This window comes from Pelodiscus sinensis, chromosome 2, assembly GCF_052426305.1.
Source record: "Pelodiscus sinensis isolate ZL-2025 chromosome 2, ASM5242630v1, whole genome shotgun sequence".
NCBI classification, from domain to species: domain Eukaryota; kingdom Metazoa; phylum Chordata; order Testudines; family Trionychidae; genus Pelodiscus; species Pelodiscus sinensis.
The window spans coordinates 178,553,182-178,573,472 of NC_143053.1; the positions used below are offsets into that span (position 1 = coordinate 178,553,182).

Consider the following 20,291-nt stretch of genomic DNA (forward strand, 5'->3'; position numbering starts at 1 on the left):
CCCCAACTCTCCTCCTGCCTCCTGCCTACTGGAATCAGCTTTTTCACGGTGTTCAGGAGGTTCTGGTGAGAAGGGAGAGGAGCAAGGATGCAGCATGTTTTGGGGAGGGGGCAGGGGCAGGGTTGGAGCAAGGTCAGGGTCTTTGAGTTAAATGGAGGCAGGGTCTAGGACTGAGTCAGGAGTTGAGCATACCCCCACCCTCAGAATATATGAAAGTTGTGGCTATATAGTGCTGGTCCCACTGTTTACCTCCAGAAATGTATCACATATGTCAGATCATTGTTCAGGCGCTAGTTGTTTCTCAAAAGAGGCAGATTTTTTTCCCCATAAACTGGACCCAAACTCTTATGTTGATGGAGCTGGCTCATGCTACCTACACTACATTTTCACAGGCAGAGAGGTTAATGTATCATCTGATGAGGAAACTTGGCTACATGTGATATATAATATGACTGCATGCGTTAGACCACTCCAAGGTTCTAAAGGAAACTACCCCCACCCATTTTCCCTTATTCTAATTAGTAGAAAATTGTAGGGAGGAAGTTGGTTGATGCAACTGAGAACTGATAGGGAAAATATAACAAATAAAACCCTACAGATATTAGCAGGGCTAGGGCACAAGATTGGGTTGACATGTTTTATTTACAGTATATCTGTTTACTGTAAAGTCAATATTTCAGTCCACATTATTGGAAGAGGCTGAATAAGAGATTAGCGTGTGATCTAGAAAGAGTTAGGTTATGCGACTCTGCCTTTTGAATATGAAATAGGGACTGTTAAATATAGACATGGCATATAGATTAAAACTGGCAACCCCTGTCAACTGCTAAGCTCCTGCAGCATATTAACAAGAGACTAACCCCCTTCCCTCCCCCCCAAAAAAAACAGTGGACATGGACATAGTTAGAATTCCCTGGAGCTTTCAGTCAGACAACATTACAGGATGCCCTGCCAGAGGAACGCAATATGAATCAAAGCAAGGGATGCTTAGCACTCTTTCAAGCCCTGTTTCAATTAGGGATGGATATATATATATATATATTGATTGTGTAACCAATAAAAATTTGGTGGGCCCGCTGCCGGCGAAGGCTGGTAACGGTAATGCTTACTGTGTACCTGTTTGAATCCCTAGTTTCAACCACCTACTGACCACTCTTTCTCATGGCAGTCACTTCTTAGGCTACCTCTAAAATAGAGCCGGATCAATGCTCCAGCCATCAATGCCCTGGGGGTCAATTTAGCGGGTCTAGCAAAGACACAACAAATCAACTGCAGATTGATTTTCAATCAACCCTAGTATTCCACCCCAATGAGAGGAGTAAGGTAAGTCAGTAGTAGAGTGTCTCCCATTGACTCAACATTGTGTAGACAACTCAGTAAGTCTATCTAAGCCAGTCACATAGCTGGAGTTGCGTAACTTAGGTTGACTTACTATGGTAGCATAGACACAGCCTCAGAAGGAACAGAGTTGAAAGGACATAACCTAGAGATTCAGTGAAGTCAGACTGTGAAGGTCTGTGAAGTTCTACTACCTGGATCAGTGGTAGCATAGAGCTCCACTTGCTCTATTGTTATCCACAGGACAAATACTATGCCGGTAACATTGGAGTCTCTCTTGTGCATTCCCTCATGTATTCTGCCTGTCTCTTTCTTAAGTACATTTATTTACCCCTTCTCTCCATCTGATATTCCACTTACACTGCCAGCAGTGAGTTCCATTTTATTGATGCAGTTTCTGACCTAGGCAGAAACACACTTTTTTCTTTTAATCGGCAACACTATTCATCTATCTCCCCCACCGAAAAGCTGAAAGCTGCTTTCTAGAATTATGTGTTCATCCCAGTGCAGATTCAGATGAACCAGGCTAGTCTCAAGCTCACAGATTTTATGGCCAGCTGACTCTGTGGGAAAATCTTGATAATAAAAGGAAGTAGCATGCATGCTAGGGTAGGGACTTGAAAGCCCACTGAAGTAAATGAAAAGACCCCCCCCCCCCCCCAAGGTTCAGGAAAATTGCAGCAATATCTTCCTTCCCTTAGCATTTTTCTCCATGGGCTGGAAGTAGAAACTAATAGGAGAATGCTTGAACTCCTGAGTTTTCAGCCCAGTTCTGCAGATCTGAGCATTTTAGAGCACTTGAGCTCAGGTTTTAATAATCATCGCAATGTTTCAGTGCTTATCTGAATCAGGCCACTAACCCTTTTAATAAAAACGGAGCTGTTACAGAGTATTTCATCATTTTTCAAAGCACCTGAATCACTAATTAATCTTTTGAGGTTTGCCCATCACTAATTGATCAATATCTTTTGTTAGCACAGAGCCTTCAGGCTGTACTGGATACGTTAGCTGCTCAATGACTTCAGCAAATGCAAACAATCCTTTAATCTGATTTTGAACTGGGCCCTTTATTTAATATCACCATTTGGAAAGCCCTTTTAAAAATAACCATGGTTATTGAACAAAAATAATTTACTTTTAAATCTATTTGGCATTTATGCAAATGTAACTTGGAGTTTAAATAACAAATAATAAGACCCTCCGCAGAGTTTAGGTTAGTACCCATTTTTATATTCTTAGTTGTAGAAACCATTTCATATTTAGCTAGAAGCCATTCTGTATAACAAAAGCCATTTCAGTTTCTTGTGTCTGCACGAGGGAGTGAACTGGCCTTCACCGAGATGGGGAGAGACGAGAGGGATGCACTATTGGAAAGTGTTAATGAACTATTTTGAGCTGAAGCTGGAACTCCCTTTTAACCTGTTCCTTTCTATGCTGATAATAATTCCTCTTTGAAGTTCTCTTTGATTTCTTGCCCTGACGTCAGACTTGTTTGGTTAAGGGTATAAAATACTAGGATTGATTGTATTAGCCAGCCTTACTGGGCCCAACTTTGCTGGGACCACGTTTGGCTCACTTTGCTTTACTGATCAATAAAGCAATCAGTTGTTAGCCGCCTAAACAGAGAGGAGCGTGTTTTTGCTTCGACAATTGATGGCAATAAATGCTTGACTAAGTATCCCACTCTGATTGCCTCCCCCTGCCCTGGTGTCTAATGAAAAGTGTAGACCCATTCCAAACCTCCCTCAGGGCTCATGCTATGCAGGACAAAAGTTCAGTGATGTGTGACCAGATTGCTCCCACTACGTCTCACTCTGCTTTTCCAACCAATTAGGAAAATCTTCAGCACTTGAGTTTTGCGCAGTCACTTTTGGCATCAGCTCCCAATGTTCATGCCCCATTCGGAAAGGACTTTGGCAAACAAACACATCAAAATTTGCTTTGGCACTTTTCTCCTCCTTATCCCTTGCTTCCAGACTTCATTTATGTATTCTGAAATATCAAACCAATGATCGTGGTAGGGTGGGAGTTGCATTGCAGATAGCAGGGGTTATTTCTATGCTATATATTGGAAGGTGAGTTTCATGGTGAAGCCTGTCAGTCTCATTTTGGTCAGAAATGACAGAGTTTTAGAGTTGAGGCTTTAATTTTCATGTTTTATATTTCACAAGAAGATACACAAGTATTGCACAGCTTTCAACATTGACAGTATGGCTTCTGGTAGCTTATGGTAACCTGAAACACTTATTCAAAACTGAACAAAATTCATCTCTGGATGGCTTTTAATTAACAATTACATCTGTTTTATGAATGACAATTTCTAATCTAACTCAATAAGGAATATAACTTCCATGTATTTAGTTGATATTTCTCTTCTTCCTTTTTGGTTCACTACTTCAATCTTTTCATCATTTGCTTTTAAAACCATCCTCATCTGTTCCAGGACAGTCATTTATCACATTCATTGAACCTTGGTGCCTGATGCAATTGCCATTTTGCCCCAAAACAAACAACATTGGGACAAAGATCTCCCATCTACTCAGTCTGCTTTTTGTTTCAATATCTGTCTCTGTTCATGACAGATAGTGTTGTTCTATCACACAAGGGACTAGAGAAGGATTTCTTAATAACCAGTCTAGAACTCTTTTGTTTCTCAAAGGTTATATCTAGACTACATGCTAGAGATCGTCTAGACAGCCACAACTTTTTTCGAAAAAGCGATCCGCTTTTTTGAAAGAGAGCATCCAGGCAATCTGGATGCTCTCTTTTGAAAAAGCCCAGTTTGTATTCAGGAACACCTTTTTTTCAAAAGAGCTCTTTTGAAAAAGGCATTTTTCCTCATAAAATTAGGTTTACCACTGTTGAAAAAAATGCCGCGTTCTTTTGATTTAATTTTGAAAGAATGCGATGGCATTTTAGACCCAGGTGACGTTTTTTTCTGATGGTAATTTTTCCACAAGCCTCTAAGCCACCATGGCTGTGTCCAGACTCAGGGTTTTTTTCGAAAAAAGTAGCCTTTTTTCGAAAATACTTCCCCTGCGTCCAGACTCAAGCCGCGTCTTTCGAAATTAATTCGAAAGAACGCGGCTTTTCTTTCGATGGCGGTAAACCTCAATTTACGAGGAAGAACGCCTTCTTTCGAAAGTTCTTCTTTCGAAAGAAGGCGTTCTTCAATGTAAATAGGGAGTCTTCGAAAGAGAGCATCCAGACTCACTGGATGCTTTCTTTCGAAAAGCAAGCCGCTTTTTTGAAATTTCTCCGTGCAGTCTAGACGCGCTCTTTCGAAAGAGGCTCTTTCGAAAGAAGCCTGCAGTCTAGACATAGCCCATGAGATGGTAACCTATCACTGTTAAGAAACCAGGCTGCGTTTGATCCAATGATAATAGAGGTGAAAGTCAGGATATCTTATTGCACGCACCATGAGTCATTCAATGTTTACGAGGCTAGGGTAGCCAGTTATCCGGTTTTGAACTGGACAGTCCAGTATTTGAGCTTTCTGTTTAGGATACAAATTGAGTAAATATAAATGTCTGGTATTTTCTAAATCAGATGTAATGTCAAGTGTGTCTAGTATTTTTGTTGAAACCATCTGGCAACCCTATACGAGGCTAATTTTAAAACATCACTTTTGAAGGTGTTTCATAGCCAAAGCCCAGCAAAGAGCATTTACTGAGTGCTGTAGGGTGATCATCCCCTTACCTCACCCCTTTGGAGGGCCCCAGGCTGAGCAATAGGGTAAGGATGCCCTGCTGTAGGGCCCCAAGCACAACATCAGATTTGTGGCAGCCTGCGCCGATATTTCCTTATTTCCTTCACCCCTTCTTTATTCTGTCTCGTGAGTGTTTTCCAAATGATAATGGAGATGATGAAAGGGTATCATGTTAGGAAAAACATTCTTTGGTAGTGGGACAGCAAAGTTGTGCCAGCTTATGGAGCATGATGTGATTAGATTGCGACCTGCCCAGTCGGGTGTTGGGGGCGGGGATGGTAACAAAAAGAGAATGTAGATGTATGATAACGTTGCTATTCCCCTTGTGGAATAGCAAATGGTACCTCTGGAACTGATGTTCCTATGTGTGCAAAAGGCCCGTCCACTGGGATCAAGTAGCTCTAGTCCCTGAACAGAAGGGCAAGGGAGATGTTACTGTAACTTCCCTTAATCTCACAAATGATTCAGGTCAGCTTTTGTTTTAATCAAGGTAGCATTCCTGGTTCTGTGAACATCCCTCAGTAGGAGAAAATACTTAAGTAGCTGGGATACCAGCACCTGTTACATCCTGATATCCCTGAGCTTCTGAGAGCCACAGAGCTCCATCATGCCCAGCCCATCCAGATGCTTGCCAGTAGTTGAGTAGCTCTGCATTCTGCATCTCCCACAGAAACTGGATAGCATTTTGTATGAAAAATGTGGTTTATCTGCTCTTTCCAATCTTTTTGCCCTGGCTTCTGGTAAACCACTGTAGAATGTTAGAACTATTCAGCATTTTGTCTAATCACCTCTCCTTTCTCTAGCTTTTGCTTCCTTTGGTGACTGGCCAGCTTTGGGGGGAGGGAGGGGTGGAAGAGGGTGAGAGAAGGAGAGTGTAGTTGGACTTCACCAGAGTTTGTAGAAATTGAAAATGCTCGTTGAGACCAAAAGCACTGCCCTTTGGGCTGGACTACCTGGAGAGGTAGATATGTTGGAGGGCAGAATAAAGGTCCAGAATGACCTAGACAAATTGGAGGATTGGGCCAAAAGGACCTGGGGATTACAGTGGATGGGAAGCTGGATATGAGTCAACAGTGTGCCCTTGTAGCCAAGAAGGCTAATGGCATATTAGGGTGCATTAGGAGGACCATTTCCAGCAGATTCTGTTAAAAGCATTTGCGGAAAATCATGCCAGTCTAGACGTAGTCTGTGTGTTTGTACAATGCCTAGAGCAGTGGGCCCTACTTTCTGTTGGGTGCTGCTATGATATAAACAGTATCCCTGATAGTTAGAAGCTTAAAAAAAAGGGGCAGAAAAATTCTTTATAAGATCCTTGCCCTCCATCTTCAATCTTTCAGATTTTCCTTATACATCGGGGGGGAGGAGGGGGAAAGTAAGGCATGAATCCATCTTTTTTCCCTTTGTGGGTCACTTGTATAGATTTTTGAGGCCACCCAAGAGGATTTTAGACTGAAAATCAGGCTTACAAATGAGCTCTACAACAACATCCTAATTCAGATTCGCAGAGCTGATTTGCATGTCTGTTAAACACACCTTGAAAGATGTGACCGATTCCTTCCATGGATTTTGGTGGAAACAAGTTTAGGTCCAAAAGCTTGAGAATTCAGTTTTATTTTCCATTGGAGTGTTTGAGAGTTTTAGATGCATTTAGGTGCTCATGACTGTGCCTTTTTCTTCTGACTGTTGCAGCTGCAGCTGTGCTTTTTTGGCAGTTGTAAGGCTTTTTTTTCTTTTTCTTTTCTTTTTTGGCTCTCCTCCTCAGTTAGCTAATTGGATATCTCTGAAGACTTTGTGTTTCAGGAAAGGCTCCTCACCATGTTGCTTTGCAATTGGGGGTGAGAGAAGATTTTTCATTAACAGTTTGTATTAGAAAAAGCTGCTTCAAAGAGTACTGAGAGGTTTGTCAGTAAACAGCCTTCCCTATTCTTAGGGGAAAGGCCAGTGCTGTTAGGAGATTGTGATCTGTCAGACATCTTGATATATTTGGGAATTGCAAAACTTACTGACTTTTTACTACGTTTTGCCTTGGATAATCATTTGTGACAAATAATGGATTTGCAATTTTGTATTTGAAAATAGAATGATTTTTGTCAAATTTCTGGAGGAAATCAATCCAATTTCTTCTTTAATCAAATGCATCTTTTTTGATTTTATTAGATGCATTTCTCCAGCAGAGCTGTAACTAGGCATTTTAGCATCCAGAATGAGCAAACCATATCTGCATCACCTGGAGGAGGTGTGTGGGAAGGCATATGGGAGGTTATATGCACCCACAGATTTCTGCCTTTCTTTAGCACAGAAGTTGCTACACTCCCGTTATGCCGGGAGCCAGTGTTTGAGAAGCTGGTGGGAGCTGCCCAGCTGGCTCAGGCCCTGGCTCTCCAATGCTGTAAGAGGTGGGGTGTTGGCTGGCTAGCAGCCCTCCCTGCCCTGCTTCCCAAGCCAGGTCACCTCTGTATGCTGGGCACTTCCCAAGTGGGCAGTACCGCTCTGAGCTGTACCCTTACAGCATGCTTGCCTTCCGCAAAGAAATCTGGCCCCATCTGGAGAATGGCCCTGCCCACAGAATAATACTGCCAGAAGATGCTCCCGAAGGCACTCACTTGCCACTGCTCTTTTGGTCCTGGTTCTGCTGTTGTTGTTCTTCAGCCCAGAGGTGATACATAGGGTGGTTACCTGCTTCCTCCTATCAAGAGCTACTTGTCACCTCTGGGTGCAGCAGCAGCAGAGCCAGGGAGGGTGGATGTAAGAGGAGGCCTTTAAGCCTGAGCCACTCAGCTGCTTCAAGTGTAAAACTTACAGCAACAAATTTAGGATTCTGTTGTTACTAAGAAGCATTGGTCTGTTTTCTACAGGACTTAAGCAAAGAACACCACACAGAACACCCTAGACTGCCTGACTCGCAGGCTGGGATGGGATTCTGTAAGGCCAGTGGCAGCACAGGAAACATGCCAGTGTATGATGATGATGATCCAAAAAGATCTGATATATCCACCATCAAAGGTAGGGAACTCCTAGCTTCTAGTGGTGGTAGCTCATGATCCAACTGACTCTGGAATGGCTACTGGAGTTTCTGATTAAAAAATAAACCTGCCTATTTTTGAGACAGGCCAGGATACTTCCAGTCTCTCAAATATCTTGGGCAAGTCCACCTCTGTCTTTCCTCCACGTGAGAAGTGAATCCGGCCATTTGCAGTTGTAAATTGCAAGCCCACAGGGTGAGATGGGATTGTGAAAAAAGGGGAACATTGGTGGTAGTGGTGGAAAAATAGAGTATATACTGAGCAGAGAGCTGGGAGAGTGAAAACCAAAAGGAGTAGAGGATGGAGCAGGTGTTGAGGGAAGAAGAGGCCATAGGATGGGAGATGGGGAGAAACTGTACTGGATAAAACATTGTACTCAGCACACACTATTTTTGGCAGTCTGACTTTTGCAAGAGTCTTCTTTCCCTACCATGGACTTCTCTATAGCTAGAAAAACAATGTTCTGTTCTGTTTGTTTGTTTTTAACTGAGCCACTCTGGGGAGGGGAAGTTTTGATTTAATTCACAAGCTTTAAAGCTCCATATTAGTTCTACAACGGAAAGTCTTTCAAGGGACTAGCAAATATCAAACACCAAAAGATGCATCATAGTTCAGTTTCAGGACTATCAGGGGTAGTGGCCCTGGGGATGATAGGTACCATGAACACAAGAATTATCAATATTGTCACTGTCTCAAATGTGCTACCTGATTATTAAATAAAGCTACATGGAGACAGAGCCATCATTTAATGATCAATATGCAATAATTTCTTAACACTAGAATTGTTTGAATAACATGCCTGATATAATGGAAATAAACAATACATCTATGCCCAAACAAAACTACATTAGGTTTTAGTGCGGCTTCCCCCTGCCCATTCCAGGATATGGTCCTGGCTGGTAAGTTACAGATTTTGGTTGTTTATGGTGAGATGCCCTTAGACTAGGCCTTGGCGGTCGTGTTATTGTCACAGAAGGTGGTGGTGCCTGCATGTCTCCTCTTCCAGAGCTGGTGGTGTTGCTGTTTCTTGCCATATTTCCTTCTTTCTTTGCAGGGCTATTTCTTTTGGTAGAGTCTGATTTATTCTCTTGTATCAGAAAAAAGAAGACCCAGGATTATTAATATTATTTCATTTAAAACAAATGCTCTTTCCTCATCTCCCTCCATAGTTGCTCCTGCCATCACCCTATTTATATACAATAAACCTGTCTGTATGCACTGTTGTTCTTGTAAAGGTCTTCTACACTAAGAAACCAAAAGTACAGATGTTAGCACCTGTGTTCTGGACAACATCCAGTTTAGGTATTTACAATCTGCCTGCCTAAGTTCCCTTTGCAGTTTTATTTTGATCTTCATAATAGGCAATAATTCCAGTATCCTTATGTAACCCCTCCTGTTGGCTAGCCCAGTGTGAGGTTATTCAGCATAGGAGAAGCTTGTGACTTCTTACACCACTGTGGGGGGAGGGCTAGGCCTGAGGCTGCTTGGTGTGCTCTGCGTTGTGTATGTGTGAGTGCACCTCAGACCAGACCCACTCCGACAAATCACCAGGAACAGGCTTTATTCTGTAAAAACATAGAACAGGAAAACAGTTCAGCAGCCCTTTCTCTCAGCATGTTGCCTGTGTGCTGCTTCTAGCACAGTCCTTGCTGAGACCCTGCTGGGGGCAGAGGGCACATCCTGGCAGGAACCAGGAAGTTCTCCCAACATGCCGCAGTTTGTTGTCCACAACTTGTAGTTCCCAGGGCTGCTGCTGAAACACACTGGACCTTGGGCTACACCTAGTTTAACATTAATAACACATCTCTGCCTTTTTGTTTATTATGGATTTGTAATTTTTGTTTTTATTGTATATTTTCATTAACATCCACAATGTGCAAAGCACTTTCTTAACCTAAATAAAGGCACAACCCCTGCTTGAAGGAAGGATGTATTAGAAACTGATGGTGAAATTTCAAATTCGGGAGGAGATCCAAGAGATCCCCATTTGAAATGCTAATGTGTTTAACTATAACCAAGAGGTAAAATTAACGTGGTTAATAGTATCAACCATATTTTTATTCACTCTTGCTCCATTCAGTTTCATCAAAAGTTATTCAGCTTGTCAAAGGGCCTCTTTTTAGCAGTTTTGAAATATGTTTCCACTTCAGATTCTTGATGCTTCCTAGTTTGTGATCAATGTAGGCATTTCATTGTTTTTTCATAATATTCTAGAGTGAATTTCATGTGACATGATAAATAGAGATTGGGCCTGAAACAAAACTCTGGATTCAAACTCTCCAAAATGTTGGGCAACTTCAGATCAAAGCATTGTGATTTGGGGCCCGTCACCTGTAGTTAGATTCTTTGTGCTTCTCTCAAATAAGACTTGTGTTATTGCCTATGTAGGAAGCTGGCTGTATGGATAGCTTTAAGGTTGGTTTAGCTTGCTCTGCTCTAGTTTCTTCAGGCAGTGTGGGGGAGAATGGATGTTTTTCTAGAAGATATTCTCTAATTCAGTGAGGATTAATTCAAGGTATTTCTATGGCCTGTGTAATAGAGGAGCTCAGTCTAAATCGGGGTGGTCAATAACGGCCCACAGGCTGGATGTAGTTCACCAGCGTTAGCCCCTGGAGGGCCGCCAGATGCTTTATTTACCTGAGTGTCTGCAGGTACGGCTGCTTACAGCTCCTGGTTGCTGCGGTTTGCTATTCCCAGGCAATGGGGAGCTGTAGGAAGTGCTGGCCTGGGAGCTGGGAGCAGCTTTACCTGCAGATGCTTGGATAAATAAAGCGTCTGGCAGCCCACCAGGGACTAATCCTGGTGAACTGAGTCTAACCCACAGGCTGCTTATTGACCATGCCTGGACTAGATGGTCACAATGGTCCCTTCTGGCTTTACAATCTATTTGTTTTATGTCTTCTGTAAGTGACATTGCATTCAATGATTCTATTACACCTCTTTTGCCAACAACCCGAATTTAGATTTAAAAAACAACACCTATTCTCACACATCCTAATCCTGTTTCTAATCCTGCTTTTACTCCCTCGTCTGAGAGGAGCTGGGGTTGCTGTAAAGTGAACAAACTGTTGTTCAATGGGAACGTTTTGCATCAGTAGAATCTCTAAATAATAATTCCCCCTGGGAAGCTGTGCTGAAAGGATTCTTCTGTTTTAAGGTGAGGGATTTCAAGACTTTTGGTAAGGCTTTCACGCTACCACTTTTGTCAGTCAGGGTGTGAAAAAACACACCCTGGTTCAACATAAGTTTCTCCTGCAAAAGTGCTGGAATGGACAGGCTGTGTTGGCAGAAGACACTCTGGCTTATTAGGGGTGTTCTAAATATGCTGAGAGGAGTGTTCTCTTCCATTGGCTTACAGCGGCTACAGGGGAGACCTTACAGTGGCACAGGTGTGCTGCTGTATGGTCCTTGGGGTAAATGTAATCTATGGTTGCACAGGATAGCCCCATGTAAAAAAATCTACTTATTGATTCCTCCAGTGTTACAGGGGAAACTTAGTCAGACAAAACTGGCTCTTAATTACGCTCATCCAACCTTCTTGCGCTGTTGTGCCTGAGGATAGAATTTAGCTCAATTTCTTTATGTCCACAGCCATTTCAGGATAAAAAAATCGACATACAGTAATTTCCAGCTGTATTCTGGACAAACCTCATTGAATTAAGTTTAAGTGTTTTTGAATACTCCTAAATTGCACTTTTTATGTGGTACTGTAGGGTTATTTGTAACTTTTCTAGGAAACTTATTAATGTGAATGTTGGGGAAATGTTAGGGACAATGTGTGTGAAGTGAAATTCCTAGCTAGCACTGGGGAGGAGGGGATTGCCATCCCAAACCTACTGACTTCACCTTTTGAAGTGTCACTTCCAGGGGTGATTTTGTTTGTTGATCACTTGTTACAGGAGAACAATTCAAAGACCCACCTAGACTCTCCAGGTTCCAACAAACAAAGGAAGGACTTTTGAATCAGTAACCCAAGTTTAAACTGACTCAGGGCTTTTGTTCTGATCCAAAAAATGGATAGGACCCTGGTCCACGGAGAGCCCCAATCTTTTGGCTGGTACCAGTCTTCCAATCCTTCCCTGATTCCTTTATGGAGATTGGGGGATGGAGGTAAGGGAGGCACAATCTCTAGCAAAGTTATTTTATTGTTTTTGACGTTTTCTCTATCATGCACCAGATGCTCACCTATCTCTGTAATGCTTCTATATTTCTTAGAAAGATCTGTGTGATAGTGTAACTGTGGGCAGTTACACTATCAGTCTCAAAAGAGAAAGCAAGTAGATCTGCTTACAGTCTACCTTTCTCTGGGAATAACACAGTGAAGGCAAGGAACTGTTTGGCTTGGAGATATCTGGTCACAAGTGGAGAGAGATGCATGTCTTGCTCTAGTGGCAGCAGCCAAGGGGGCTGGAAGCCGAGAATGGATGTTCTTGCTGGACCACTGAGGGGAAATACAGGTGCAGGTGCCCAGAATTGTGACACAAATCTCTCTAACATGTTTTACCTTCTGTTGGTTTGGGCTGACTCATGCTCTTTGCACTTGGAACAAGCAAGTCCTCTAAATCTTGCATTGCAGAATTAGTAGTTGCTTTGTTGTTCCTCTTGTTTTTCTCCTCTTCACGTTGCTGCACAAATTTAAAATGGTTAGATTTCATTGGCAATTGGAGATATGATCTGTGAAATAGCTGCTTGCTGTCATGCGTTTCCTGGCTCGAACTCCAAGAGTTTCCTATGCACAAGGGATGGCATCATTTCATGAGGTTTCTGTTTCTCTGAGTAGCAGTCCCTTCTCTTTCAAGGCCCCTTCGGCACTCATTCATGATCACTTGTCCACTATGGAGTTGATTTGTGTAGTTTTAGGCAGCTTATGTACCTCTAAGGGCCATATACAGTGGATCTAAGGTTTGGGCCATATCATATCTAATACATTTTATAGACACAAGTAGCTCATATTTTAAGCTGTGGGCAGAGTTAAAGTTGAACATTTAGCCTTCATTTCTGGAGGCTGCTGATTTCTGAGTGCTCATTCTATCACCCTTAATGTTACATCACTCCCTAGGTATATTTCACTGAATGTATTTTATGTGGCATCAATTTTTATTTTTCCTCTGACTAAGATCCTGTTTAGTACCAGTAAAATATCAGATATAGTCTCCTGCAGGGCTAGACTCTAATTCTGGGTTTCAAGAGACCTGGGTTCTATTCCTAGCTCTGCTTCTGGCTTGCTAGGTTACTTTGGGCAAGTCACTTCACTGCTTTGTATTTCAGGTTGCCTTTCTGTAAAATTGAGATAATTATGGTGATCTCCTTTGTAAAGTGCTTGGAGAACAACGGGTCAGAAGTTCTATAGAGCAAAGATCTCAGTGTCACTTGTTCTGTTTGCTTTGTAATTTTTAGAAAGTCTGTATGTTACATTGTTAGCACTTTATCAACCATGGCAAATCTTGGCTTCCTTTTGGCATTCACTATGCTAACATTAATCTGAATTATTTGGACATTGAATTTATTTTGTTGGGTATAATATGTAATTCTGGGGAAATTTCACTGTAATTTTAGCATGAGTTAATATTCACTTATTAGGAAGTATGACTTACCAGTTACTGAACACTGTCAAAATGAAATACCCAATAAAGAAAACTCTTTTTTAAAATCATGCAGTATTATAACATAGTTTACAAGGAATAAGCTATTTAAAAACAATACTCTAGATCAAAATGCAAGTGCATTGTATTTTGGAAACATCTGTTTTGGATAAATCCCATACATACCATTTGCATTTTCTTCTTCAGTTCTGTGTTGGCATGCTGATATGCCTCTGCTACAGCATTCAGATAATAGATGGCCAGGCTACAAATATAAAAAAAGATATTATCCTGGCAGGATAGCGGAGACATATCCTGGAAGGGAGACAAGCAGATAAGTCTTCCAGCCACTGCAAACAAAAGGGGAGGAGCTCAGATGGGAAAAAAAGAGAATATTTTCAAAGGAGCAGAATTACACGGGGAATCTCTCCAATAAGCAGTGCTACATGAGGTTCTCATTTGACACGATGCTTGCCAATTTTGGAAAACATACAAGTTGTGTATTAGAATCAGGGTGCAGGGTTATGAAAAGTATAAACAGTAGGACCAACAGGAACAACTGATAGTATCTGCTCATGGCCAACATACTTCTGGGTGTTTGGAAGACAGGAGGCACTTTCTAGATAGTGTAGCTGTAGTTAAAAACTTTTAAAGCAGTTGTACTCAAATTTTTTGACCCATAGCCCACCTCACTCAATGCAAACCTTTCCGCGGCCACCAGCTAACCACCCATGATGACAAAATGGGTGCAGGAGTGGGCTGTGAGGGGTGGAGGATCGGGCTGGGAGGTTGGATACAGGAGCAGGCTGAGGTTTGAGATGTCTGGATGGGAGGTAGGTTACAGGAGAGGGCTGAAGGTGGGAGTCCTGGATGGGAGGGAGGGTGCAGGAGTGAGGTGGGGGTGCAGAGTATCAGCAGAAGGGGGATTCCTGAGGGGGATGGGGTGTGGGGTGTGGGCATGAGGAGGATGGGGGGGTACTTATCTGCTGCTTCCAGGCCTCTCCCCTATGCTGCTCCCATTGACCATGATTTTGGCCAGTTGCAGCAGTGGGGAAAGCCTTCAGGTGATTGGTTTCCTGTACTGCCATTCCCCGCAAGCCAGGACCAGCCCAGGAGGTTCAACTCTCCTCCCCCACAGTGAGAAGCTGGTGCTGGTGCTCCAACCTTGCAGGGGTGGGTATGGAGGTGGGAAGGGGGTTGAAGTGCCAGCGCAGGTTCCCTGCTCTGGGCAGGAGGGTGATCCCAAGCCCGTGGCCCACCTGCAAGACAGTCTGCAGACCACACTTTGAGAACCACTGCTTTAAAGCTTACCCTAGCTATGAATAGGATTTGGGATAGGGGATACAAAGGTTAACTCACTGGCAGCATCCAAAACCTTTTTCTCCCTATTTTCTCTTCACAAATTACCTTCAGTCTATTTTCTTCCCACACCCAACCTTGCCATCCTTTCCTCAGTCACTGAACTCAAAAGGGAGTTAATCTAGAGGCTATTATACCTCTTCTCCCTATTCAGTACAGGAAATCTCCCAGTCCAAGACTGTTTTTGTTTCCAAAAGCCAGCAGCTCTGTATGTGTAAGCTTATTGTGCAAAAATGTCCATGGGCTTCTAAAGACTAGGAAGATGATATTAAAGTTATCTAATGATTAAAGACCAATCCCCAAAGGATGTGTTTAAAGAGCCAAAGGACTGTGGTGTAGCTTTACTGAGTTCAAGAGAATCACACTAGGGATGAACGTGGTTTATTCTGAGCAGTCATTACTTACACTGTGTATGTGATAAACTTAAAAAAACAACAAAAGGTCTGGTAGCACTTTATAGACTAACAAAACATGTAGATGGTATCATGAGTTTTCGTGGGCACCGCCCACTTCTTCAGATGACCAGAGTTACACTGTGTATGTGGTTCTTGTGAAAGAGAACAACAACAGGGTGCTGATGTCTGTCTTGGCTATTTGTATGTCTCTTATGTCTGTAACACCTCACAATCTTTAACCTATTTAGCCTCATAACATCCATATGAGCTAAATCACATTGGAAGTCTGTGGCAGAGCAGGGGATTGAGCCAGGGTCTTCCAAGTTAAGGCCAATAAAATGGAGTCTTGCCTTTTCTAAAGAACACTGCTCCACTCCACAATCTTCAACTGAATTGTTACTAATAGGCACAGTGCAGGCTGGAAAACGAATGTAAGCAGGAGTCACAGACTTTGGGCTTGATTCTTTCTCACACAGAAAAGAAGCAAAAAAAAAAAAGTTGGATCCATGCTAGAGGGAAACAAAAGCCAAAGGGATAGGAGATGTACTGGCAGTGGCAGGCAGACTTTGGCTCTCAGAGAGATGCATATTTTACAACATGCCGAAGTGTCTGGGACTCTCTCATCCCTGCTGCCACTAGGCAGCCAATAATATAGAAGGTCTATCTGGATAAAACATACTTAAGTTTGCAGAGCTCTCTCCTACATAGTAAAAAAGTCAAACCTTAGTCTACTCTTGTGTAGATTAGTGATGCAGTATTTTGGGAAATAAAAACTTTCCCTGTGCTCATGGAAATATCTTTTTGGTCTCTGTAAGCCAATAATAGTTTCATAGCTACATAATTGAATCTTATGATTAGTCATCTTTTGATTTTAAGGTCCTCCTTGAAGTTTTGGTTTTGATCTGACTGCACTTAATTTCCAGAAGGAAACATGTTTTGAAAAAGATGACTGGGATCTGTTCCTTCAGAGCTCCCATGATCTCCATTCGCTCTGTTTCCACTGTCCCTTAAGGCATGTTTACACTAGAAAATTATTTTGAAATAACTTACTTTGAAATAACTTCCAAAATAACTATTTTGAAATAGTGTGCCCACACTACAGGGAAGCCTCAAAATTAGTCCGAGGCAGGCTCCCTTAATGTGGACGCACTACCTTAACTTAGAGCACTGGTAAGTAATTACTTTGAATGACTCAGGAGGGTAGGTGTTTCGAAATAGCAGCAGTGGAGCGCTCACACTACTGCTGTTTTGAAATAACTTATTTTGAAATTAGTGTTATTCCTTATGGAAAGCAGGAGTTATTATTTCAAAATAGTCAGCCCCTTATTTCAAAATAACGGGCTTGGTAGTGTGGAAGTGTCACTTATTTCAAAATAAGAGAAGTTATTTTGAAATAATTACCTAATGTAGACCAGGGCTTATTCTCAACTCTCAGAGTTACTCTGAATAAATCTGTTTTTGCTTTGTGTAGATTTCAGTTGCCTTCTCAGTCCTGTGGGACCCCTTCATTAATTGTAGTAACTGTCGTGAAATCTTGGAAATTCTTCCCATTTAGCAATTTATTTAACAAGTGAGTCAATCAATGTGAACATGGTGATTTTTCCCCATTGGAGCATTAATGCATTCCCACACTACTTCTGGCATTTTGTCAGCAAGCTGGGCCTATGTTCCCTTTCTCGTACATTTGTTGCATTTTTTCTAGATATGCTCTATTTCCTCAGGGCACGTTGTGGCTCTGAGAGAAATTCCTGTGGGCATTTTAGGACTGATCTGCTCATATAGCTTTTGAACCTCATTTTAAGATGATTCGATGACGGAGTGGAGAGGAACCACATGAAACAGGGTGGTGGAATAGGCTTTGTGATAAGGTGCTTCTTACACACACATGATTTATCCCTCAGTAGTTCGTGTTTTTGGTTTTTTGTTTTTTTTGTGAGACAACATGTGTAACTTACACTACACTAGCTGTGTGGAGAGTTCACCCAATCTCATGGCTAATCCACAGAAGAGGTTTAAGTCTGCTACTGCTTTCTATTAAAGGGATACATTCTTTAACTTCAGCAGTAAAGGTCATATTTTCAGCTCTGTAGGTCAGGATTTCAAATCCTTCTATTGACCCACAAGAGGGTTGGTTACCTATCCATAAACCTAGTTTATTTAAAATAGCTTCTTCCTCACTCCCCAAAATGAGGCAGTTAGAAGTAAAGAGGAAGCAGGGATAAAACATTTCACCTTAAGTCTAATATCCACAATGTATTCTCTGGCAGTTGAGGCAAAGAGTGTAAATGAATTGGAGACCTCTCAAATTGTTTCTAGAAAAGTAAGGAGAATTGTGGGAGGTGAAGAGGGAACAAACTAATTCAGTTCTTAGAAAGGTAGAGCACATTTTATGAGTGGCTGCCTGCCACTGAAACCAAGCTAATATAAATTTATGATCCACTGTTTGTAGAGGTTATTTTTTGTATTAAGGCAGTGTTGCAGGTTGACTTATCTGCTTCATTTAGGAAGGGAAACACAGCGTCTTTCAGAGCTAAGTGAAATGCTGGCTGTGGCATTTTCTCTTTTTAATCTTGTTATAATCTAGAGCAGGATCAGTGTAAGGGATTGGACCCAATTTGGTTCTCTGAAACTGTAAATACAACAGCAATAGTGCTGGTAGCAGCTAATGGATTATAAGAAGGGAGGCAGGAAATCAGGTGCTAGAAATGATTCCAAACTACCTAATTATTTGTGGAGAAAGGTGGTTGAGACAAAACCTAAGCCATGGCCACTTGCTGTCATTAATTATGGCACAATCAATGGTGGTGCTAGTTTTAGCTACATAGATGCTTGTTCACACTAGCAGCTGAAAACCTTTCAGATGGTAGCTGTTATGTCTCTGAAAAATCTGATAAATCGAAAGGCACAGTTGGCTTATCTGCCGCTTTAATTGGCTCAGACACATGCCAAAGAAATCAAGCAACAACAAAATAGGTTTAAAGCAGTGAGGGGTTTTTTAGTTCCAAGCTACTTTTCCCCTAAATTCTAACTTCAGCCAACTCCAGCTGCTTGGAAACAGCAAATCTTTTAAACTCTGCCATGCTGAACTTTGCAAATATTATAAGTGTAGGAACCAGAAATAATCACAACAGTCCTTAAAGCTACATGCTCTAATTACAGCGGAGGCTTTTAATCACTGCTGATCTAGGCTAGTGATCTATAGGTAAAAGAACGTATCTCATTAAAACCCCATGATCCCTCAAGTCTCTCTTCCCTCCAAACCTATATGATTGCAAATATAACTTACACCATAAGCAGAACTGCAGGTATAATCAGTCCTGGATTTGCCACATAACTGAAGATCTTGGCTACAAAAAGTGGAAAATCCTGCTTGATGGTCTCTTGGATGACATCAAACATTTTTTTCTTTCCACTAGAATGATAAAATGACCAATTACTCATTGTAGGCAACAGTAATACTTTGTTAAACAACGTTAAAAGATTTTTGTAAAGAACAATAATGTTCTTTCTTTTGTCTGTCAGCATGCTGTTTGCTACTAAGTCTTTGGACATCAAAATACTGTTAAAGTGACTTGCTTACAAATATCTTTCAATTCAGCCACTTTTTCTTGGATTCTAACAACCTGGTATTGATTATGTGAATGACCTCTACATAGCTAACTTGCTTCATATATGGGTATATTAGTTCTCCACGTTAATTCATGAACTTATTTCCCTCAAATCCACAAACACTCTACAGACTTTTTTAAACATCTGAGATTTCTGACTTTCATATCACATTGAAGGATGGCCTTTTCATTGTGGAGATAGCTGTTCTTGAAGTTGGCTCATTAGTGAAGAAAGCATTGATTTGCATAAGCAGAGCTAAATAAGATAAAAAATGGCAAGCTGTGATTATCACTTAATAGGAAGCCCACTGAAGGAGTAATTTTAAGCTAGACTGAATAAAGCATTAGAGAATATGCTATGTGCAAATGAAATAATCATACACAGGAGGGGGATGGTCTAATATGTTTCTTTCATAGCTGCCAACATTTACGGTTTTGTGAATCAGTGATGGATTCAAATAGTGACCATTTCTGTGTGCAGTATTAACCCTTTTCATAATCCTTAACCAAGAATAAAGAGAGTCTGTTTAAGATCTAACAAGTATTCTGGACTCCAATTTGGAATAAGTCACAGTCCATCCTTATGACAAGGGTCAACAGAGACAGACAGGCTGGCCACAATTTTACTAGCTTTCATTAGCTGAATAGTACAGTATTAGCCAAATTCCTCAACATTATGGAGGGAGCCCTGTCCTGAGGAGTGGAACAAGGTGGATATGATTGGGTTTTGAAAGAGAGGCTTCAAGGTGTGAAATAATTCTTTAATGCTTCAGACAATGCTTTGAGATTGTTGTGAATTGATTTATGAACTCAGAAACTCTCTTCGGGTTCAGGTACACCACTCACACCTGCCTATAAGCAGACTGCATTTGAATTCTGTCTTTGAGGGTAGTTGCATAAGTGTGTGTGAAAGTGTCATACTTGATATTTTTGAGCTTTTGAGCTTTTTACTTTCATGTGCCCACAACTGGCCTTATAGATGATTGTTCCCTGTGCCAACTTTCATGGATGCCAACTCAGCGGGAGACACCCCCCCCCCCCCCACCCAATCTCTCCTCCAGCTCAACTGTTCATGGGGTATTACAAACATTTTCTTCCTAGGGCAGCAAAACACCAAAAGCTGGCCCTGCATGTCACTGTAATGTCTGTGAAAGGTGTTGACTCAGCAGCTCTAGAGGCTGAAGTGTTTGTGTTTATAGACTAGGTACAGCACGAGGAATTAAAAGTTTCCTGCACTGTTGCACTAATCAGCCTAGGAAGTAGAAGGTCCTCTTCAA

At 41.7% G+C, this 20,291-nt stretch overlaps 1 protein-coding gene across 1 annotated transcript in view; it reads right to left on the bottom strand.

Annotated features, from left to right (window-relative positions):
* Positions 1-8,725: 8,725 nt before the first annotated feature.
* Positions 8,726-20,291, bottom strand: part of TMC2 (transmembrane channel like 2) — a 62,639-nt gene continuing 51,073 nt past the window's right edge. The window contains exons 17-20 of the mRNA XM_089776580.1: positions 18,693-18,818; positions 13,839-13,917; positions 12,575-12,695; positions 8,726-9,157 (exon numbers count right to left, since the gene is read on the bottom strand). Coding sequence (XP_089632706.1) covers positions 8,925-9,157; positions 12,575-12,695; positions 13,839-13,917; positions 18,693-18,818 — 559 coding nt within the window. The 3' untranslated portion in view covers positions 8,726-8,924. The remainder of the gene's footprint in view (positions 9,158-12,574; positions 12,696-13,838; positions 13,918-18,692; positions 18,819-20,291) is intronic.